The sequence below is a fragment of the Equus przewalskii genome, chromosome 11 (genome assembly GCF_037783145.1).
Source record: "Equus przewalskii isolate Varuska chromosome 11, EquPr2, whole genome shotgun sequence".
In the NCBI taxonomy this organism is placed as follows: Eukaryota; Metazoa; Chordata; class Mammalia; order Perissodactyla; family Equidae; genus Equus; species Equus przewalskii.
The window spans coordinates 28,607,649-28,629,062 of NC_091841.1; the positions used below are offsets into that span (position 1 = coordinate 28,607,649).

The following is a 21,414-nucleotide window of genomic DNA, read 5'->3' on the forward strand; positions in this document are numbered from 1 at the left end:
CTCATACCCCTGGGCCCCGACGCCACAGGATGGCCCCCTATCCACTTAGCCGCTGAGGCCAAACCCCCCGGGCCTCCTGCTCGACACCCCTCCTCATCTGCCCTGTCCCACCTTTGGGAAGTCCTGACAACACTCCAATGCTGCAGAACTCGGGCGATCCACACACTGATGGCCAGCCAGGGGTCATCCATCACCCACCCTCTCCCCCCAGGCCTGGCCCTGCTCAGCACATCCCCGGGTCTTCCCAAAGCTCTCTGGACCAGGGCAGCCCTCAGCCGGAACCCCGTCAGTGGCTCCCTATAGCCCACAAGTCTGGACCCGGAACCGGCCTTCGGAGGCCCCTCAGCCTGTCCTTGTCCTCTTCCAAAACATGTGACATGTCCCCGTGGGAGGACCTCTGCACACACGCTGGCATGCTCTCTCTGCCCTTCCTGGCCTGCCGAGCTCCTACTCGGCCTCAGCTTGGACATCACCTCCTCCAGAAAGTCTTCCCTGACCACCTCCCACTTCCCTAGATGCAGAGGTGGCCTCCGAGGTCCCTTTGGGAGGAAACACGGGTTTGGGGGCTGTTGAGGGACGGGCTCCGGAGGCATATAGATGCCGGAACGCGGCAGGCGGCCGCACTTCGAAGCTCTCCGGCTAGGGCAAAGGGACTAAACAAGCCCGTGCCTCAGTTTCCCCATCTGTAAAGCGAGAATAATCGTTCCTCCACACGCGCCTGCTATGAGGACTAAATGAAGCAGCCTGAGGGAAGGTTTAGCACGGAGCAGGCACGGCTGCGCGCAGAAACACTGCCGCCCGCGAGTCTCATCACCGTCATCACGCCCTCCGCGCCGAGGCCGAGCGGGTTTCCTCCGTCCGACCCAGGACGCCCGGTCAGACCCGGAGCCGCTTCCTAAACCACGCCCCGGATGCCCCGCCCCCAGCGGAGCGGGCGTCCTCGCTTATTGGTCTCTCCAATCCAACATGGCGGCGCTCTACGTAACTTCAAGCGCTCGCTCTTCCCCAGCCAATCAGAGAAAAGACATTTCTAGATCCCGCCTCTTTCAGTGCGCATTGGCCAATCAGACTACACCATGAAGGATCAACGCGGCAGAGGCGAAGCCGGCCAGCGCAATGGCAGCGTCCCAGAATGTAGGCTCCGCCTCTCGGCGGACAGGCCGCTAGGCACGGGAAGGAGCGGCAGGGCTTCAAGGTGGGTGTTCGGGGCTCGGCTGTTAAGGCCGAGCCTGGGCGGCGCGGCGTCGGGGGCGAATGTAGTATCTCCGTTGGCCCCGCCAGCTCTGCGCCCGCCCTTCATCTCGGCCGCTCAGAACGCGCTGCCTCTGTGTCCTTGAGCGTGCAGCTGGCGCCCTGGCCAGCCGGCGCCCTCGGGGCGCATGCGCCGCCTGCTTCAGTGGGGTCAGAGGTCATGGGGAAGGTTGGGGACGGTGCCGGGCTGGGCGCCTTGCGGTGGAGTCAGTGGTCAAAAGAAGCGGGCCCGCTAGAGTCACAGGGCAAGGAAGGGGCACTTTGGAGCTCCGGGCTAAGCGCCGGGCTCCAGGCTAAACCCTTGGCGCTACGAAGTCCATTCTCATGACCCCCATTTCACGGATGAGGAAGGCTAGGTGACCTCCCCTGCCCAAGGTCACTGGGCAGCCAGGGAGACGGTTCCAGAAGAGCCGTGATGCAGGGGAAAGAGTGTTATCTTAAGAGTTATGGAAACCCTTAAAGGGTTTCCAGCGGGGGAGGGCTCGGGGTGTGAAGGGAGGGGCCTGCCCCGGTCCCTGTCCTGTTGCCACCCCCTAGTGTGTGACTTTGGGCAAGTCACTTAACATGACCCAGCTGTGTCTCTGCTGTGCCTGCCTCGTGGGGGCCTCGTAAGGACACAGTGACAGTGCGTGCGACCCCCAGCACAACAGGGAGCGGTCATAAATGCGGGTGGCTCCTGGTGGTGGTATTTGAGTCAAGTTTGGGCAGGATGTACGGGGGAGGGGAGCTCTGATGGGGAAGGGAGGGGGTTGGGAAGTCTACAGATTTCTTAGAAGGCGAGATAGATAGGACATTGGGTCTCAGGTAGTCCCTAAATCTGAGCCCAGCTGAGCTGGGTCAGGTTGGAGGGCTGGGCAGTGCTGTGCCCCCGACGGGAATGGGGGTGAGGAGGGCACAAGATGACACAGTGGCACCTGCAGTGCCGGAGTTCCTGGCGAGGGGGGGGGGGGCGGGGCTGGGCCCCACCCATGCCATCCTCCCTCTCCGTGCCTGCAGATGCGCTACCTGACTACACCCACGCTGCTCCGGGCCCTGGCCCAGGCTGCACGTGCAGGTAGGACCTGGGGAGCCTTTCCTGGCTGTGGGGGAGCCCGGGTTCCCGGCAGAGGTCGCAGCTGCACAGCGTAACCCCTCTCCTTGCAGGGCATCCTGGTGGCCGGAGCCTCCACAGCAGCGCGGTGGCAGCCACCTACAGTGAGTCCTGGGCGCCTGGAACCTCAGCCTCTCTGATCAGGGTCCCGCCAGAGACAGGGGAGGAGCCTGGATTCTAGTGTCGGCTTTGCTGGGGGCGCCCGCGCTCTGAGCCTCAGCTTCCCCTCTAAAATGAGGATGGTGATCCAGACTGAATATGATTCGTGGGGGCAGAGTCCATCATTGCAGGGGGCTGGGGCTTTCCCCGTGGCCACACAGTGTGATCTCAGAGCTCAGGGACCTGGAGGGAGCTGCCATCCCTCTCCACCTGGACTCCGGCTCCCAAGCCCCTTCCCACCCGCCTCGGCTCCTGGGCTTGGACAGCCGCACAGGCTCAGGGAGAAGCGAGGACTGCCGAGGGCCAGAGGCCGGCCTTGCGGGGCGCCTGCTGAGGCGGGGAGGGTTCAGTGAATGAGCGTGCCCCTGTTGTACCTGCAAGGGGGGCCTGGCCTCACCTCCCTGCGCTGGGGTCCTTGGGGAGGGCCTGTTGGCGGCCCCCTGCCACAGCCCCTCTGTCCACCTCCCCTGCAGAGTACGTGAACCTGCGGGAACCCTCAATGGACATGAAGTCCGTGACTGACCGGGCGGCTCAGACCCTGCTGTGGACCGAGCTCATCCGAGGTGGGCCCTGGGGGAGGGGGAGGGGGAGGCGGGCTGGGGGTGGGCACCCTGTGTCTGGGAGGAGGGGCCCTCACCCACCACGCCTGTGCCGCCCACAGGCCTGGGCATGACTCTGAGCTACCTGTTCCGGGAGCCGGCCACCATCAACTACCCGTTTGAGAAGGGTCCGCTGAGCCCCCGCTTCCGAGGGGAGCATGCACTGCGCCGCTACCCATCTGGGGAGGAGCGTTGCATTGCCTGCAAGCTTTGTGAGGCTGTCTGCCCCGCCCAGGTGAGCCCCTAACCCCAGCTGACCACCACCCCCCGCCCCCTGCCACTGTGCCTAGAGCCTGGCTCCCCTGCTGGCTGTGTGTCCCCAGGAAAGTCCCTTTCCCTCTCTGAGCCACTTCCCTCTTCTGAACGGGAACCATGAGGCCATGTTGCCGGGGCCATCCCAGAGTCAGTGAGTCAGCAGGATAAAGCGTCCAGTCCTGAGCTGGCCTCGTGACACGTGTGGGTCCTGCCCTGGGGGGTCTGGTCAGAGACATGAAACCTGAGGATCTCCACTTTTTCCTGGACACAGCAGCAGGTCCAGGAGCCCTGCCTGTGTGCCCATCACAGGGCCAGACACACGCCAGACACACGCCACCGCGAGGCTCTTGTCACCTCTGGTTGCAGTGCCTTTGAGCCCCCCACGTTTGGTTCTGTTGGAGGGTCCCAGGCGGGCTGCCTGGAGTGGGGGGCTGTTGGTATAGAGACGGGAGGACACGATCACAGCTCCCGTGCAGGTGTGTGGGCGTGCCAGCGGGCACAGCGGTTACTCATGTCCTCGGCTCTGTGAGTCAGGACAGCTTCTGTCTGAGTCCTGGCTCATCCAGACTGCTCCCAGGTCCTCCAGGCCGCAGGCTGTGGCCTTGCGATCTCCAGCGCAGCCACCGACCTGGAGAAGGTCGGAGAGCCCAAAACAGCAGCACAGATAACAGTCACGGCTTCCAGGTGTGAGGGTGGCCCATGGACCAGGCGCTGGGCCGAGCTCACGACTTACATGATCTCACTTAATCTCTACAGCCGCTCTGGGAGCTACATTCTCGTTCCCGTTGGTATAGGTAGGGGAAACTGAGGCACCAAGAAATGGGGCTATGAGCCAGAGGCCCCACTGTGAGCAGTGGGCATTACATTCCTAGGGACGTGTGAAGGCCTTTGCCATGCCCCTTAGAAGTCCTCCTGGCTGTGGGAGGCCCCGGCCACCCCTTCCCCCCCGCCCCCCCCAGCACAAGGCTGTGCCCTGGCACGTAGAGTGAAGGACCGGCCTTCGAGGCTGGGCTCTGCCCCTCACTCGCTGTGTGGCTTTGGAAAGCCTCTCAACCTCTCTGAGCCTCAGTTTGCTCGTCCATTAAATGAGGAGACCCAAACGTAACTGGGAGGGTGTTTCCTCCCACAAGCAATGGTTAGTGAGCCTTTTTTATAGGGTGAGACCCTTGGGGCTCCAGGTGCTGCAGTGAACAAAGCAGGCAGCTGCCCTCCCCTCGTGGGACTTATGTTCTCAGGCAGGAGGATCCTGGCAGTTAACAAACGAATAATCCGGAAAAGCGCCAGCTAGGGCAAGTGCTAGGTAGAGGCTAACTTGAGAGGAGTCAGGAAAGGTGCGTCTGGGCCGTGAGTGGATGACGGAGGGGCCGCTCTGTAGGCCCCCAGGGGGTGAGCCCCCCACGGGGGGCAGGCGTGGGGATGAGCGGTGAGGGGTGGCCCCTGCTCCCCGGGGCCGGGCATGGCTGGCAGGTGGCAGCACCCTGAGCCGTCCCCCCCAGGCCATCACCATCGAGGCCGAGCCGAGGGCGGACGGCAGCCGCCGGACCACGCGCTATGACATCGATATGACCAAGTGCATCTACTGCGGCTTCTGCCAGGAGGCCTGCCCTGTGGACGCCATCGTGGAGGTGAGCGGGCCCAGGGTGGGGGACCGGGGCAGAGGCTCCTTGGAGGGGCCTGACCTGGCCGTGTCTACGCCCCCCCTACCCCCTCGCAGGGCCCCAATTTCGAGTTCTCCACGGAGACGCACGAGGAGCTTCTGTACAACAAGGAGAAGCTGCTGAACAACGGGGACAAGTGGGAGGCCGAGATCGCCGCCAACATCCAGGCCGACTACCTCTACCGGTGACGCCCCGGCCGGCTGGCCACCTGCAGCCCTGCTGCGCAATAAAAAGCTCTGACCCCTGCCACCGCCTCTGTCGTGCGTCCCCTGTCTGGGCCGGGACCGCCACAGCCTCACCCAGGCCCCTCAGTGGGACCCGCAGAGCTGGCTGGCCTTCGTGGGGGGGCTCTGGGACCCGTCAGGGGCTCCCCATGCTGGGCCCCAGCCCACCACAGCCCCATTGCCCACCCGTCTTCCTGGGATGCTCCCTGAGACTCAGCAGGCCGAGGGCAGCTCAGGTCTGCTATTCCCATAATCCTCAGTGTCAGGGGCGGGTACCCTGCGTGCCTTCTCCTGAGGGCCCCCCACCACGCAGACCCTGAGGACGTAGGTAGAGCCTCCCAAGGCCTTGGGTAGAAGTACACCAAGTGGCAGCAACTCAGAAAGGCCGGGGCAGCCTTGATGGGGGTGGGGAACCTGCCCTGAGGTGACAGTCACGAGGGGTGACACACACCCTGCTGCTCCTGAGCTGGCCTTGCCTCATCTCCAGCCACATCCCCTTTCCTCCCCAAGTTCCCCAGGCCAGGCTGCTGGCTCGGCTTCTGCTGCTCAGGACTTCCTGCCATGCAACCTCAGAGAAGTAGTGTGGTTCTGCGTGGGGCCCACATAGCCCAGTGCCGGTGGGAGTGGCCCAGGACAGCCCCCTGGCACTTGGTGCTTGGCACCATGAGAAGATTTCAGTACATTCTCAGCAGTGAGGAAACTGGCTCAGAGAGGTGAAGTGACTTGCTCAGGATCACACAGCGTGTATCCAATGGAAAAACTAACTCAGATCTGGGAGCTCGCAGTCCTCCATCATTTCCAAAAGTACTTTTTACAAAACTCTAATTTCCCAAGATGCTTCTTGGAAAGAAGGGGTGGGGGTGCCCGCCCCGTGGCCGAGTGGTTAAGTTCACACGCTCCGCTTCGGCGGCCCAGGGTTTCACCGGTTTGAATCCTGGGCACGGACATGGCCACACTGAGGCGGCATTCCCCATGCCACAACTAAAAGGACCCACAACTGGAGTGTGCAACTATGTACTGGGGGGCTTTGGGGAGGGGAAGGAGAAGTTTTTTAGAAAAAAGAGGGGAAGGGTGTTCTGTGGACCAGTATGGGTGAGAAATGCCCCAAGTGCCCTCTGCCCTCTGGGGCAGGCCCTGCATGTGAGCACATCCAAGGCTCTGAGAGGGCCTGCCAGCAAGAAACCCAGCCATTGCCCAGGTCATTCCCAGGGAGCCTTTTTCCTCAGATACTGCTGACACCAGGCCGGGCTGGGCAGTCAGGTGCAGAAGTGTCCGTGTGTCCAGCCCACTGCTAGTCCCGGTGGCTGTGGGATGCAGGAGCTCTGTAGGCCCAAGGCAGGCCTGAAAATCCTAACTCACTTCTGATTCGCTTTTCCCAGACATAAGCAGCCCAGATAACGGGCGTGGGGCCTGTATCTGTATGCGGGTGAATAGAATACTTTTATGAAAATGGGTCAGACCTACCCGGCGCCTGCCTGGGATCTCCCTCACCGACACGGAGGCCGCCTTCCGCGTCAGGACTGCAGTCTATCGGCATTTCGTAACACGACAGTTCCATCTACCCTTACACCCCGAAGTATGGACCTGAGGCCCTGCAGGTGCGCACTTTGCTGTGTTGAGGGTCCCCCTTAGAAACAGCCCTACAATGCCCAGGATGTGTCCCCTACTTTTCTGAGGACGCTGACCTTGGCCATGACTCAGTTTCTAGCCCCAGCTTTAAGACTGCACTTGCCCACCCCTCCCCCACCCTTCAAAGGCCCTTGCAGTGTGGGGTTCAAGAGTCACGGGAGCTGAGGGCCCCGTCGCCCCTCTGGTCCCCAGGAGGAACGGGCCCGGCCTGCCCGAAGTGCAGGTAGCTGGACGGTCAGGAGCCCCAGTTCAGTGGTAGCGGGGCGGGGTGACCTGCATGGAACTAAGTAGGAGCAGAGCCACCGGACACCCTCGTCCGCAGATGGAGCCGCAGCACCTGCTGGGTGTGGGGCCCTCAGTGGAGGCAACACGACCATGGCCCGGCCTTTAATGTCCCGCTGCCATTGAGGAAAGAGGCCCAGAGAGAGGCAGCCACCCACCCAACGGCGCAGAGCACTGGGCCTGAAGCCCGGGGCCCTACGCTGGGTGGTCGGAGGCAGGAAGGTGTGAGGACCCGGGGTAACCCGCGGCCTCACGCAAGGGGGCGGGGGCCCAGAGTGGGCGGAGCGTGCTGGGGACCCACGTGGTTTGGGCCCCGGCCTGAGTGTGTTGGGGTCCCATCAGCCGTGGGCCCAGCGAGCCCTGTAGGTGCCGGGGAGGGGGGGGGGGTGGGGAGCGGCCTGGGCTTGGCGCCTCCCCCCATTGCGGCTGCTCCGCGCCCAGAATGGGCTCGGCCTCGGGCCGGGAGGCCAGGCTGGCAAGTCCCCGCCCCGCTCGGCGGCTCCCGGGACCCCGCGGCGGGGGCGGGGGAATCCGGAGGGGGCGGAGCTTCCCTGGCCCCGCCCCGGCCCCGCCCTCCGGGGAGAGGGAGCGGCGTGGGCGCCGCGGCCCGGAGCTCAGAGCCGGGATCGCCGAGCGGAGCGCGCCGCGGGCGGCCGACGCGGGTGAGTGCCCCGCCCGGGGCTGCAGAGCCCCGAGCTGTGCGCGCCACCCCCGCCTCCCCCTGCCCCGGGAAGGGGGTCCTGGACTCCCCTCCAGCTGGGTCAGTGGATGCCGCGCGGTCCACCGGCCCGCCGGGCGTCAGGCTTTACCGGGGGCCACAGAGGCGATGGGGCGGGAGGAGGAGGAGGAGGAAGAGGAAGAGGAGGAGGAGGCGGCGGCGGCGGCTGGGTGTTAGCAGCGGCTAACAACGCTCGAGCCCTCCTCCGTGGGGCCTGGTGGCGCTCTGAGCTTTCTTTGCTGCATCTTCTTCGGAGGGAGGACCCATTCTACAGATGAGGAAACTGAGGCCCACCCAACTAGGAAGAGCTAGAGGCCAGCGGGGTCCTTCCGGTTCCAGAGCCTAAAAGTCTGGAATGAGGGAGGCTGCAGACTCTCTCCTCCAGTCCAGCTCATCGTCGTGGGCCACAGGCTGAGGGGGACATCTGATGGGTTTCTGGAGGAATCCGCATTAGCCTCCAGCCTCCTGAGGGACCAGGAGGAGAGGGGCACAGAGTGAGGAGTGGGCTGGAGTCTGGACCCTGAAGGCCGCGGACCCGGGCCCCTTCGTTTGCTCGGTAAACGGGACTGGGGTAGCCCCTGGCTCCGGCAGAGGCCAGAGAGGAAGAGGGGTAGGGGCTGAGCTCATGGAGGCCTCACATGCCAGGGGAGGGGTCTGACCAGGTCCCTACACACCGGCGCCCACCACAGCTCATCCCACCCAAGGGAAGTGCCCAGGCTCGAGGGCCGTGTGAGTCGGGGGACCATGCTGGCTTTGCCACAGATTCTGTCCAGGACTGCTGCACCCTCTGGATCCTCAGACCTGGCTCCCTACCCCACCCCCCCGTTTGGCCAGCCCAGCTTTTTGGGGGGCTCAGGGCGGAGAGCAGCCCTCCCCTGAGCACATAGTGTGCTGCAGCCCCAGGGTCTGGCTCCGCCTGGCTTGGCCGCCATCTGGTCTTGGACCATGTCTCTCCAGCTCTCAGTTGACCCGTCTATAAGACAGGGTCACAATGCCCTCACCCCAAGGAGTGCCGTTAGGTTTAAGTGAGGTAGTTTGGGTGAAGGGGTTATGTGGAGGCTCTGGGTGTTTTTGTCATCTCTCCACCCACGGCTTGTCTCTGCTGGGGGTGGCCAAGTCCCATTCACCTGAAGAAATGAAGGCTCAGAGAGGGCCACAGACTCCCTCAAGGGCACACAGCCAATCACAGCTTGGGCGGGGCTCCGAGCCCTGGTCCCTGGCCCTTCAGGAAGAAAACTCGGCCCCTCCTGCCCACCCCTCGCTGTCCTGTCTGGGTCCCAGCAGTTCAGCAACCTCCGACATTCTCTCCCCTCCCAGGCTGGGGACAGGGCACGTTCCCTGTTTAGGCTTAAGTAAACCAGGCCCAGGGGAGGAAGTGACCAGCTGGGAGGCCCCATCTTGCCAGGACAGCAAGCAGGGCACTCTGGCACCAAACATTCACCCTCTTGGCGGGGCCCTCACCCGTGCCCGACCCCCGCCCTTGCCCCCAATTTGAGAGCTAGGAAACTGAGTCTCACAGAGGGGAAGTGGCTGGCTGTGGGTCCCCGGAGCAGCAGCCGGGAGCCGCAGCTTGTGGGCCGGGGCATCTGCAGAGCCCGTTGGAGGCCACCCAGCCCTCCCCAGGCGGGCGCTTGAGCAAGGCCGGCCCGGCCCTTCCTGCCCGTTTGTTTCCACAGTTTCACTTTCGTCGGTTTCAACACCTGGAAGGCCCCTCCCGCTTCTCCCCACAACCACCGGGCAGCCGGGGCCTCAGAGGACGGTCCCCCCTCTGTCCTCTCTGCCCCTGGGGACCCAGTGGAGACCCCCACGCCCTCAACACACACAGCCACCGCAGGGAGCGGGGAGGGGGGCTCCCACTGCCTGTGGGGACAGGCCCGACCTCAGCCCTGGGTGCTGGTTGTCGCAGATGCTCCCTGGGGTGGAAAGACAAGGGCTCGGGGCCTGCGAGGCTGCAGCCGTCAGGAGGCCGGCTGCTGGGGCCCCGAGGATGAGTAGGATCCAGGGCGGGGGCAGGTCGCAGAGGAGGGACAGCCGGAGCAGAGGCCAGGTGTGAGGAGAGCTGGTGTCTCCAGGAGCCCCCAGGGGTCGGGGACGGGGGCCTCAGAGAGGGCCAAGCTGGCTGGGAAAGAGCTCAAAGTTGGGCTGTGGGGTCAGCCAGGCTGGGCTCTGCTTACAGCTGCTCGGCTTACTTCCTGTGTGACCTCAGCATCCCCTGGAGCCTTCGTGGGTCTCAGTTTCCCCATCTGTCAGCTGGGGGTGGGAGCAGTTCCTTTCAGGATTACATACATGGGGGTGTATGGGATTCCTACCCGGTAGGGAACTGTCTGTGGCCTGCCCCCGACTGAACCCCCCCACCCCCCACCCACCCCCCAGGACCATGGGCTCCATGTTCCGGAGTGAGGAGGTGGCGCTGGTCCAGCTCTTCCTGCCCACAGCTGCTGCCTACACCTGTGTGAGCCAGCTCGGCGAGCTGGGCCTCGTGGAGTTCAGAGACGTGAGTGGCTCGGGACGGGCTTTGGGGGGGGCGTCGTCCATAGGCATTCTACATGGTGGGCCGGCTCCCCCGATAACGGCCCCCAGCCCTGCTTGCATCCCACAGCCTCTGCCATGGATGCTGTGCTCTGCACTTAGGAACGTCAGCTTTATTCATGGCAGAGGCCACCCTGCCCTGGCCTGGGGTCAGCCAGGCCTCCTTGGCCCTGCCGCGCCCTCCCTGGAACATGTGGGGTCTGGTCTGTCTCCAGCTGGGCACCTGGAGGTTCACGGTGTGCTCAGTGCCTTTTGGGCGAGGCAGCGACGGCCTGAGGAGAGCCAGCCCTGGGCCCCAGGGTAGGGGGACCTCCCCGGCCCTCCCCAGAAGATTGACCCCTCTGTGCGGCCACCACAGCTCAACGCGTCAGTGAGCGCCTTCCAAAGACGCTTCGTGATGGATGTTCGGCGCTGCGAGGAGCTGGAGAAAACCTTCAGTGAGTTGGCCCCAGGCCTGCAGCCCAGGCAGGCTTCCTGGTGGAGGTGCCCATCAAGCTTGCTCTGAAAGAAAGAGGGTCGCCCAGGTAGAGGGCAGAGAAGGGAGGTCCAGGCCAGGCCCTGCAGAGCCAGGACAGGGCAGCTGGGATCTGTGGGGTCTTCTTGAGAACGGGGCAGCCTGGGAGGAGCTGAGCAGAGGGCCCAGGCCAGGGCTGGCTTGGAAGGGCCTCGAATACCACATGCGGGCCTGGGAATTTGTTCTCTGGGTGCAGGGAGCCTCCAATCGCGGTTTCTAAGCAGGGGAGAGGTACAGACAGCTTTCTCTGCTGTAGATGGACTGGGGCGGGGGGCGGGCTGGAGGCCGAGGCCAGGATCTAGGGTCAGGTGCCCCCAAGGAGCAACTCCTTCTTAGACCCTGGCCAAAGGGCCCCCTGCCTTGGGTCCCATCAGCAGCCCCTCTCAGGAGGAGGAACCAAGGGACCGAGCCCCCTACTTTCTCCAAGGTGGGAGGATGGAGCACGTTTGTGTGATGGGTTATTAGCTTGATTGACAGCTTTTAGGGAATTGGGCAGGTACCTTGTGGGCCTCCATGCAAGTCCTCATCTCAGAGCCCAGGAGGCTGCGTGTGGGACCCAGGCCCCGGCCTGGGCGGTGGCCAAGGGACTGGGGACAGAGAGCAGCCTAGATGAGCTCAGAGATAGGGGAGCGGACCTGTGGGGATGGAGGTTTGGCTTGGGGTTTTCCTGGGGTTCTCGGACTCAGTGAGTCAGTTTGCTGGTCGCCAGTGGCGTTTGGGGCAGCGTTTGGGATCCCCTAGATGTGAGCCTTTGGCTAACAGTGGCCATTAGCTGGCCCCGGAGTGGCCTCCCCTGACACCTGTCCCTCTGCACCCAGCCTTCCTGCAGGAGGAGGTGTGGCGGGCTGGGCTGGCGCTGTCCCCGCCTGAGGGCGCGCTGCCCGCGCCGCCGCCCCGCGACCTGCTGCGCATCCAGGAGGAGACGGATCGCCTGGCGCAGGAGCTCCGGGATGTGCGGGGCAACCAGCAGACCCTGCGGGCCCAGCTGCACCAGCTGCAGCTCCACGAGGCCGTGCTGGGCCAGGGCCACTGCCCTCCGGTCAGTCCAGCCCGGGCGGGGCTTGAGGGGGCCGGGGTCCAGGCCCCATCCGGGCTGGGGCTCACGGTGCTTCTCGCTTCCTAGTTGGTGGCCACTGACACAGATCGGTCTTCAGAAAGGACCCCCCTGCTCCAGGACCCCAGGGGGCCGCACCAGGACCTGAGGGTCAAGTAAGTGAGGGGCGGGTTCATGCTCTTTCCTGTCACCACAGAGGCTCTAACTGCCGGGCCGTGCCCAGCCCAGCTCAGACTCCTTGTCCAGTGCTCTCCCTCAGCCGCCCTCAGATGGCCATTGCCTCCTCCCTCAGGCCTGGAAGTTTCTTCGCCCATGGGGGTTTCTCCTCTTCTGGCCCTGCCTGGGGGGTCGTGCCTGCTCCCTGGGGCAGGGCCAGTGTGCCCGGTTGACCATCCCGGGCAGGGCCTGGCCGGGGCGAGGCGGGAGGGGGTTGGAGGCCCCCGCTCAGCCTGCCGGCCGCAGCTTCGTGGCAGGTGCCGTGGAGCCGCACAAGGCCGCCGCCCTGGAGCGCCTGCTCTGGAGGGCCTGCCGCGGCTTCCTCATTGCCAGCTTCCGGGAGACAGAGCAGCCGCTGCAGGACCCGGTGACGGTGAGCGGGCTGGGTACCAGGTGGGACGCCTCTGGGGCCCAGCCGGGACTGTGGGGTAAACTGAGCCTGCTTGGCAGGGCGAGCCTGCGACCTGGATGACCTTCCTCATCTCCTACTGGGGCGAGCAGATCGGGCAGAAGATTCTCAAGATCACTAACTGGTGAGCCCCAGGGGCTGGCCACCCGCCGCCCTTGTGCCCAGGCCCCAGGGTATCACCTCCACCGAGCCCGCCCTGCCCCCTGCATGTCACCTCCACTGAGCCAGCCCTGTTCCCACCCTGCCCCTGCATATCACCTCCACCAGGCCCACCCTGTTGCCAGCACTGCCCTGTGAGCTCCTTTTAGACTGAGCCTCTGCATAGCCCAGAACCTCTGGGCCCCCACTCATGTCGCCCTCCCCCCTCCGCAGCTTTCACTGCCACGTCTTCCCGTTCGAGGAGCAGGAGGAGGCCCGGCACGCAGCCCTGCAGCAGCTGCAGCAGCAGAGCCATGAGCTGCTGGAGGTGGGCGCCTGCCCAGGGGACACTGGCCTGCCCCTGCCCACCCCTCCTGCCTCCCACCTGCCCCATCCTGCCCCCTCCTGCCCCCTCCCGCCCCTCCTGCCCCCCCTTCGCTCCCCCTGACCCCCCACCTGCCCTGGCTTGCTCCCCACCTCCACCCCCAACCTGCCCCTCCCCCATTCCCCCCCCCCCCAGCTGGCTCCCCTGACCGCCCGCTCTGGCCTAGGTCCTGGGGGAGACAGAGCGCTTCCTGAGCCAGGTGCTGGGCCGCGTGCAGCGGCTGCTGCCGCCCTGGCAGGTGCAGATCCACAAGATGAAGGCCGTGTACCTGGCGCTGAACCAGTGCAGCGTGAGCGCCACACACAAATGCCTCATTGCCGAGGCCTGGTGCGCAGCCCGCGACCTGCCCACGCTGCAGCAGGCGCTGCAGGACAGCTCGGTGAGCGCGGGCGCCTGTTCCACCTTAGGCACACCTCCCATTCCCAGAGCCCCGCTATGCAGGGCCCCCACCTCCCCCAGGAGCCCTCCCTCGTTGCCCGGGCAAGCCCTCCGCTGACTCCCAGGGCCCCTGGGATGGGCCGTCACAGCCCATGAAGTCAGAAACCAGGTCCCAGTCCAGCTGCCCTGGGCAGTGGCCGTGACCTCAGGCAACTGGAGGAGCTTCAGGCTCTTCTGTGAAAGGGGTGCTGTGATCCTGCCCGAGGGGGCGCTGTAGTGTGAACAGACCACAGGCTGCTGGTGCACAGTGCGTGCTCCACTGTGACCACGGGGCTCCCCGTCCTGGGCCACCTGGAAAGGCAGTAGCATACTTCTGGGCCCCAAGCTGGTCTCTGGCTCTCCCTGGATGCCTCTGAATTGGGGCTGGTCCTTCTATTCCACAGGGAGGGGCGGGCTGCCCCCACGATGCTGCCCTCTCCAGCTGGGCCTGGCTGGGGGCCGAGGGTCCCTGGAGGCCCCTCCCTCAGGCTCACCTTTCTGTCTGTCTGTCTGTCTGTCTTTCTGCCTGCCTGCCTGCCTGCCTGCTGGGCCGCAGAGCGAGGCGGGTGTGAGCGCCGTGGTGCACCGCATCCCCTGCCGGGACATGCCCCCCACGCTCGTCCGCACCAACCGCTTCACGGCCAGCTTCCAGGGCATCGTGGACGCCTATGGTGTGGGCCGCTACCAGGAGGTCAACCCCGGTGAGCGCCTGGCCAGGGGGTGGTGCAGGGAGGGGAGGGCAGCCTCTCCACATGGGGCCTGTCCCGCCCACCTGAGCTGAAGGGCTCCCTCCCCGTCGCCTTCTAGGGGGGCCCAGTTAGGGGGCTTTATTTATCCCCAGCAAACCCTCTCTCGTTAGGCTTACGAGGGAGCCGGCGCGGGGTTGTGCAGAGAACGGCAGCTTTGCCATTGGACTGGCCCAGGGCTGAGGTCCAACTCACTCACTTTGATAGGCATCTGCTTCTCTGAGCCTCAGTTTCTTCATCTGCACAGTGGGGACAATGACAGCACAGACCTCAGAGCAGGGCTGGGAGATGGGACGATGGGCAGGGGTTGCAGACCAGCAGTCCGCGAGGCCACAGTCAGCCTGCCGAGGCGTCATGTTTGGCCCCACGTGTTTGGCCTCATGTCTTTTTTAAGGAGTTTGAATTGGGTGCCGTCTTAGGTGGGGTTCTCCCAGAAGCAGACCCTGACTTGGGGACTCTGGTGTGAGTGGTCTGTTAAAAGAGGTGTTCCCGGGAGAAGCCAGGAAGGGACCACAGGGCATGGGGGGGCAGGTGGGGAGGGGAGAAGCTGAGGGGTGGGGATGGGGGAGCAGGTGGGGAGGGGAGAAGCTGAGGGGTGGGGATGGGGGAGCAGGTGGGGAGGGGAGAAGCTGAGGGGTGGGGCTGGGGGAGCAGGTGGGGAGGGGAGAAGCTGAGGGGTGGGGCTGGGGGAGCAGGCGGGGAGGGGAGAAGCTGAGGGGTGGGGATGGGGGGGCAGGCGGGGAGGGGAGAAGCTGAGGGGTGGGGATGGGGGGGCAGGCGGGGAGGGGAGAGCTGAGGGGTGGGGATGGGGGAGCAGGCGGGGAGGGGAGAAGCTGAGGGGTGGGGAGGGGGGAGCAGGTGGGGAGGGGAGAGCTGAGGGGTGGGGCTGAGGGAGCAGGTGGGGAGGGGAGAGCTGAGGGGGTGGGGAGTGGGGGCAGGCGGGGAGGGGAGAAGCTGAGGGGTGGGGCTGGGGGAGCAGGCGGGGAGAGGAGAACTGAGGGGTGGGGATGGGGGGGCAGGTGGGGAGGGGAGAGCTGAGGGGGTGGGGAGTGGGGGCAGGCGGGGAGGGGAGAGCTGAGCAGAGCTGATCTCAGGTGAAGTCCCGCCTCAGCCTGACCCTGCAGGGGCTCTGGAGCATAAGTGACATCCTGGTATGTCCTCTTCGAAGCCAAGGCAGGGCTGACACCCACACCTGTGGTCCTTGGCCAGCCCCCGTCACGGGTGGCAGAGGTTGTCAGGTCCAGGCCCTTCTGCCTGGGTGCTCCCCTGGCTGCTCCTCTGCAAGGGACCCATTGCGCTGTCTCAGGAGAGCTGCCGAGCTGGAGGGATGCACGGAGCTGGCAAGGACACTGTGGGTGCCTGGGCAGAGCATCAGGGTGTCTGCAGCGGGTGCCAATGTTTGAAATGGGAGTTTTTACAAAAGTTTGCATTTTCCCAAGATTTCCACAAAAAGTAAGAGAATTGGCAACATGGTACCCACCCCTATCAGGCTGGAGCTAGTTGGTGGCAGCCCTGTCCCACTTGCCGGCACCCGTCCATGGGTCCAGCGTAGCTCCTGCTTGGCTCTCCTTCCTCCCTGGCCCCCTCTGCACACCTGAGATCTGTGGTCCCTGGTGTGTCCTCCGCCTGGCTCCTCTCCCTCCAGACACCGCCCTCCCTGTGGCAGGCTGGCTTCCATGTGGCCACCGGCCCAGCATCCCCCATGTCCCGGGTAGGGGCCACAGTGGGTGTCTACATAAGCCCAAAGAATGGGTGTCGGGGTGAGCCGTGGTGGGGCCCCTTTTGGGAGGGGCCTTAGTCATAGGCCCGGGAGGGGTCCTGCCTCAGCCAGTAGGTACAGGCAGGACATGAGGATGGACTCTGAGGCCGTGGGGACAGTGACCAGGGTCACATGTGGTCCCCTGGGACCTGTCGACCCGCAGGCCCAGCATCCCAGAGCTTGATCTGGGCCCCTACCCCATTTCGCCTGTGCTTGGTGCCTCTGCGTGAGCAGATGCCACTCCAGTTCGAGCAGGTGCCATCACCAGTGTCCCCGGGTGACAATGTGCCCGCAGCTCTCAGAGCAAGAGCTTGGGGAGGCCAGAGTTTGCTGGGCTGGTTGTCTCCGGTCCTGGAGGCTGGCCTGCTGGCCGAAGTCAAGGTGGGGGCAGGGCTGCCTCCCCTGAGGCCCGTGGGGGGAGTCTGCTCCAGGCCTGTCTCCTTGGTGTGTAGCTGCCGTCCTCGTGTTCGTACGGGGTTCCCCAGTGTATGTGTCTGTGTCCAAATTTCCCCTTTTTATAAGGACACCAGTCACATGGCAGGTGAGCCCCGCCCGTCGACCTCAGTTTTACTTGCCACCTTCTGAGGGGCTGGCGGTGAGGACGCCAACGTATCTGCTTGAGGGGCACACAGTTCAGCCCATAACAGGCTGCGCTTTGGAACCCTAACACCCATGAGGAATTTCTTCCATTTTACTGAAGGGAAACTGAGACCTCAGAGGTTAAGTGACCCACTCAGCCTTCTAGAACTTGCCCTGTGCCAGCCAGGACTGCCACTGGGCTCTCTGTTCTTTATGTGTTCTGCTTAAGGCTCTTCTTGTAAATGGTAAGAGCTCAAACTACTAGCTTTGCACCGAGTGCTTCCAGGGGCCAGGTATTGCCCACCGATAAACTCATTGATGAGAGCCCTCTCCGATGTGGTCGTATTGTTATCTCCATTTTACAGATGGGGAAATGAAGGTTCAGAGAGGTTAAGTCACTGGTCTAAGGTCACACAGCTAGTATGTGGCAGGCTCTTGAACGAGGCCTCCCTGCCTCGCACACACCACCATCGCGTTTCCTGGGGGCCCAGAGCCTGGGTTCAGGCCTCTGTGGCGTCTTGGACAGAGACGTGTGGCTTCTCTGCGGGCGTCCTGGCTGACACCTGGCCCCTCTGCCCGCAGCGCCCTACACCATCGTCACCTTCCCGTTCCTGTTTGCCGTGATGTTTGGCGACGTGGGCCACGGCCTGCTCATGTTCCTCTTCGCCCTGGCCATGGTGCTGGCTGAGAACCGGCCGGCCGTGAAGACGGCGCAGAACGAGGTGAGGGGCGGCGTGGGGTCCTGGCGGGGCCCGGGGGGGCGGGCAGTCCCTCATGGTCCCCCCACCCCAGATCTGGCGCACCTTCTTCGGCGGCCGCTACCTGCTCCTGCTAATGGGCCTGTTCTCCGTCTACACCGGCTTCATCTACAACGAGTGCTTCAGCCGCGCCACCGTCATCTTCCGCTCGGGCTGGAACGTGTCGGCCATGGTCGACCAGTCTGGCTGGAGGTGAGGCCCGGCCGCGCCCACCCTGCCCCCCCCATGCCCCGCTGCCCCTCACCCCTGCTACTGTCACCGCAGCGATGAGTTCCTGGCGCAGCATCCGCTGCTCACCCTGGACCCCAACGTCTCCGGCGTCTTCCGGGGACCCTACCCCTTCGGCATCGACCCCGTGAGTCCTGGCTCCCGGCACGGGTGGGGCGGGCAGGCGGGTGTGGGGTCCCGGGCTCCCTCACTCCTCCAGCCATGGCTGGCTGAGCCCCTCCTGGGTGCCAGGCGCAGTTCTGGGTGCTGGAGGCACAGGGACCCGGACAGAGGAGAGCTGGCCCTGCTGGGCCCACTGCAGCCCGGCCACTTCCCAAAGCAGAGAAGCACGTGTAACGGGGGTGGCATTGGGGTCCCACTGCAGCCCCCTCCATGCGGGCGCGTGCTGAGCCCGTTATGGGAAATGACTTTATATTCAGTCTCGTGACTCCTGACAGCTCCCTAAGGTGCACGTAAGCATGTCCCCATTTTACACACCGGGAAACTGAGGCACAGGAGATGGTGTGCCCAAGGTCACCCCGCTAGGGAGAGCTGGGGTTTGGGTCCCTGTTGTCTGGCCCAATCTGTGCTCTCAACCATTCCCCTCTGCTGCCCCTTGGCTGGTGAGTGACAGATTGTACCGAGGCCCCCAGGGGGCAAACAGGCCGAGGAGAGTGACACCCGCCCTTCCCGCCTCCCAGGTCTGGAGCCTGGCCGTCAACCACCTGAGCTTCCTCAACTCTTTCAAGATGAAGATGTCCGTCATCCTGGGGGTCACCCACATGGCCTTCGGGGTGGTCCTGGGAGTCTTCAACCACTTGTGAGGGCCCTGGCTCCGGGGGGCGCGGGGCCGGCCAGGGCCAGGGCCAGGGCGGCTGGGTGACCCGGCCCTCCTCCTGCCCCAGGCACTTCCGCCAGCCATACCGGCTGCTGCTGGAGACGCTGCCCGAGCTGGTCTTCCTGCTGGGGCTGTTCGGCTACCTCGTCTTCCTGGTCTTCTACAAGTGGCTGTGCTACACGTCCGCCAGCGCCGCCTCAGCCCCCAGCATCCTCATCCACTTCATCAACATGTTTCTCTTCTCCCGGAGCCCCACCAACCGGCCACTCTTCACCGGGCAGGTGGGCTGCGGCGGGGGAGTGGGCTCACACCCCCTCATGGGGTCCCCCGGTCACTGGGCCACTCAGAGCTTCAGGATCCTCCTCTGAGAAACGGGGTACAGGCCTGAGGCCGTGAAACAGGGAGGTTGGTCTGGAGATGGTGTGAAGCTCCCAGTGGGGGTGGCGCACAGTAGGTGCTGGAAGCCTGGGGCCCCTTCTCCCCCAGAAAGATTTTGGACGGGGTGATGTCCCTGCTTAGTGAGGGTCCTGGGGACGAGGGCCCCACGCGCTCCCAGGCCCCCTGACTCTCGTCCCTGCCTGCAGGAGATGGTGCAGTCTGCTCTGGTGGTCCTGGCCCTGGCCATGGTGCCTGTCCTGCTGCTTGGCACGCCCTTGTTCCTGTTCAGGCAGCACCGCCGCCGATCACGGAAGAGGCCCACTGGCCGACAGCTGGTAGAGCCCGGGGCACGTGGCAGGAGGGCTGTTCGGGAGGTGGGGCCGCTGCCAGGCTGTGACCCAACCCTCAACCCCTCAAGGGTTCCCAGGGTGGCTGTGAGCCGGCAGGAACGGGTGGGCTGGGCCCCATCTGGGGCTGGGGCCTGCTGACACTCCTGCTTCTACCTCAGGATGAGGACCAGACTGGGCTTCTGGACGCCTCCAACCCGTCCGAGGCTGCCTGGGGCTCTGATGAGGAGAAGGTGGGCTGCCCGGGGCCCGAAGAAGAGGCTGAGGTAGGTGGGGGCCGTCCTGAGTAGGGGGTGGCTGCTGGCCCGGCTTGCCCCTCACGGCCGCCCGCCCCCCCAGTTTGTCCCCTCCGAGGTGGTCATGCATCAGGCCATCCACACCATCGAGTTCTGCCTGGGCTGCATCTCCAACACGGCCTCATACCTGCGCCTCTGGGCCCTGAGCCTGGCCCACGCCCGTGAGTGACCTGGCTGCTGTGGGTGGCTGTCACCTGGCTATGTCTCACACATGCACAGCTGCTGCCCGGGGGCCTGGGCGGGTCACTTCTCTGAGCCTCAGTATCCCCTTCTGTAAAGTGGGGGTGGGGTCCCCCACTGGCCCCACAGGAAGGGGGGGCTTCAGGCTGTCCAGGGGGCTGGGTGGGCACCCCGTCGCCCTGGTCCTCACTGCCCCCATCCACCCACAGAGCTGTCGGAGGTGCTGTGGGCCATGGTGATGCGCACGGGCCTGCGCATGGGCAACAAGATAGGCGTGATGGCCGTGGTGCTGGTCCCCATCTTTGCCGCCTTCGCTGTGCTGACGGTGGCCATCCTGCTGGTGATGGAGGGGCTCTCGGCCTTCCTGCACGCACTGCGGCTGCACTGGTGAGCAGCCTGCCCGCTGGCCTGGGCGGCGCGGGGCGGGGCGGGGCAGGCGGGGGCTGCCCTCACCAGCTCTCCGCTCTCACCCCCACAGGGTGGAGTTCCAGAACAAGTTCTACTCAGGCACTGGCTACAAGCTGAGCCCGTTCTCCTTCGCCGTGGAGGAGTAGCGCCCACCTGTGGCCATGCCCACGACCCCTGCTCTCCCCTCGCTGAGGCAGGAAAGGAATAAAGAGCAGCAAGCTCAGGAGCCGTGTCTTGGTCCAGCCTGGAACGTCAGGGGCTGGGGAGGCTGGGTGTGGCAGAGCCTGAGCGGGCACCAGAAGCAGCAGGGCCCCGGCCTCTGGGCGTGGGCTGCTCCTGTCCCTGTGACCCTCTTTCGGTTCCATGGATCCCACGCCAGCCTGTGTCTGTCTCCCTTCCACCTTCCTTTGCAGCTGAGGTTGGTGTGGGGTGCGGGAGGGTGGGGGGGTCCCGTCTAGGATCTGGGGCCTCGCGAGGTTGGGGAGAGGACCATGAGCACATGTGCAATAATCCCGGCCTCTTGGGGAGAAGGGGGCGGAACTAGGACCAAGGAGGCATGTTTCCAGCACATCCTAGCTCACAATGAGGGTCTTCCCAGGCTGGGCGAGAGAGAGTGAGTTCCCCATCCCACACACTCCTAGGCGTGGAGGATGGTGCTGGCACGAGCAGGCCGATATTCCCATGCCCCCGAGCCTGACCAGGCACTCCACACAGGGCAGTGGTGTCACACACAGCCGAGGTCACCGTCTTGCAGAGAAGGGCAGAGGTTGTCCAGGGCAGCCCAGGAGTTGCCTGGGGCCCCGAGGGTCAGGCAGAGAGCTGAGCCGGCCTGCAGGCCCTGCCTTTCCGTCCCTCCTGGGTGGGCGGTCCCACTCCCCGGAGGCTGTCCTTCATCCTGCAGGTCTCTCTGGTCTGGGTCCCAGCACCAGGGCCGGGAGGCAGAGCCAGAGCTGCTCAGAGGCTCGCTTTCTCCGGCCAAGGAAGTGCAAAGTGGTTATTCCGGCGGGAGGCCCCTGAAACAAAGGCCACTTTGAGGCCGGAGACGCCCTGGGCACAGTGAGCGGGTGGCTCGGCCCCATCCCTGTGGCTCTCATCTGGCCAGCGGCTGGGAGGAGCCTGTCCCTCGGGTCTGGGACTGCCCTGCTCAGGGCCCCCAGATGCCGGGCTGGGGTCCAAAGGGCTTCGTGTCAATCCCACACGCATGGTAGACACTTGGGTCCTAGAAACACTGACAGCAGTGTCCGGTTAGGAAGAGGCAGCTGTGTGTGGGACTCAGGAGGGCTGCAGACGCATCTGGACTGAGCCCAGGGCAGCCAGCCTCACACCCTCCCAGGGAGCAGAGCTGGGCAGAGACCTGCAGGGTGGCGGTCGTGGCAGAGGGACCCTGAGTA

At 64.9% G+C, this 21,414-nt stretch overlaps 2 protein-coding genes across 6 annotated transcripts; both read left to right on the forward strand.

Annotated features, from left to right (window-relative positions):
* The first annotated feature begins 578 nt into the window (after positions 1-578).
* On the forward strand, positions 579-5,258 carry NDUFS8 (NADH:ubiquinone oxidoreductase core subunit S8). Of its 2 annotated transcripts, none has more exons than XM_070565665.1 (7): positions 579-1,195; positions 2,248-2,305; positions 2,395-2,445; positions 2,974-3,063; positions 3,162-3,334; positions 4,851-4,979; positions 5,069-5,258. In XM_070565665.1, the coding sequence occupies exons 2-7, from the start codon at positions 2,248-2,250 to the stop codon at positions 5,198-5,200; spliced, it is 633 nt and encodes a 210-aa protein (XP_070421766.1). In that variant the 5' UTR covers positions 579-1,195; the 3' UTR covers positions 5,201-5,258. The 2 variants fall into 2 exon arrangements, with proteins under 2 accessions (XP_070421766.1, XP_070421767.1); XM_070565666.1 differs by lacking the exon at positions 579-1,195 and adding an exon at positions 1,399-1,607.
* A 2,433-nt stretch (positions 5,259-7,691) lies between these two features.
* Positions 7,692-20,246, forward strand: TCIRG1 (T cell immune regulator 1, ATPase H+ transporting V0 subunit a3). 4 transcript variants are annotated; one of them, XM_070565667.1, is made up of 20 exons: positions 7,692-7,809; positions 10,239-10,359; positions 10,753-10,831; positions 11,727-11,947; positions 12,032-12,117; positions 12,425-12,551; positions 12,629-12,711; positions 12,960-13,053; positions 13,277-13,489; positions 14,084-14,228; positions 17,194-17,333; positions 17,404-17,561; positions 17,634-17,724; positions 18,278-18,396; positions 18,482-18,695; positions 18,999-19,139; positions 19,301-19,405; positions 19,479-19,596; positions 19,825-20,002; positions 20,094-20,246. In XM_070565667.1, the coding sequence occupies exons 2-20, from the start codon at positions 10,243-10,245 to the stop codon at positions 20,167-20,169; spliced, it is 2,505 nt and encodes an 834-aa protein (XP_070421768.1). In that variant the 5' UTR covers positions 7,692-7,809; positions 10,239-10,242; the 3' UTR covers positions 20,170-20,246. The 4 variants fall into 4 exon arrangements, with proteins under 4 accessions (XP_070421768.1, XP_070421770.1, XP_070421771.1 ...); XM_070565669.1 differs by having other exon boundaries at positions 18,999-19,127; XM_070565670.1 differs by having other exon boundaries at positions 7,721-8,421; positions 18,999-19,127.
* The last annotated feature ends 1,168 nt before the right edge of the window (positions 20,247-21,414 follow it).

Bases quoted from the DNA above. Each gene is read 5' to 3' on its own strand.
- NDUFS8 (XM_070565665.1), top strand. From the start codon at position 2,248: ATGCGCTACCTGACTACACCCACGCTGCTCCGGGCCCTGGCCCAGGCT. The intron at 2,306-2,394 runs GTAGGACCTGGG...CTCTCCTTGCAG, and splicing joins GGCCCAGGCTGCACGTGCAG to GGCATCCTGGTGGCCGGAGC. The intron at 3,335-4,850 runs GTGAGCCCCTAA...CGTCCCCCCCAG, and splicing joins AGGCTGTCTGCCCCGCCCAG to GCCATCACCATCGAGGCCGA.
- TCIRG1 (XM_070565667.1), top strand. From the start codon at position 10,243: ATGGGCTCCATGTTCCGGAGTGAGGAGGTGGCGCTGGTCCAGCTCTTC. The intron at 12,552-12,628 runs GTGAGCGGGCTG...CCTGCTTGGCAG, and splicing joins CGCTGCAGGACCCGGTGACG to GGCGAGCCTGCGACCTGGAT. The intron at 20,003-20,093 runs GTGAGCAGCCTG...TCACCCCCACAG, and splicing joins CACGCACTGCGGCTGCACTG to GGTGGAGTTCCAGAACAAGT.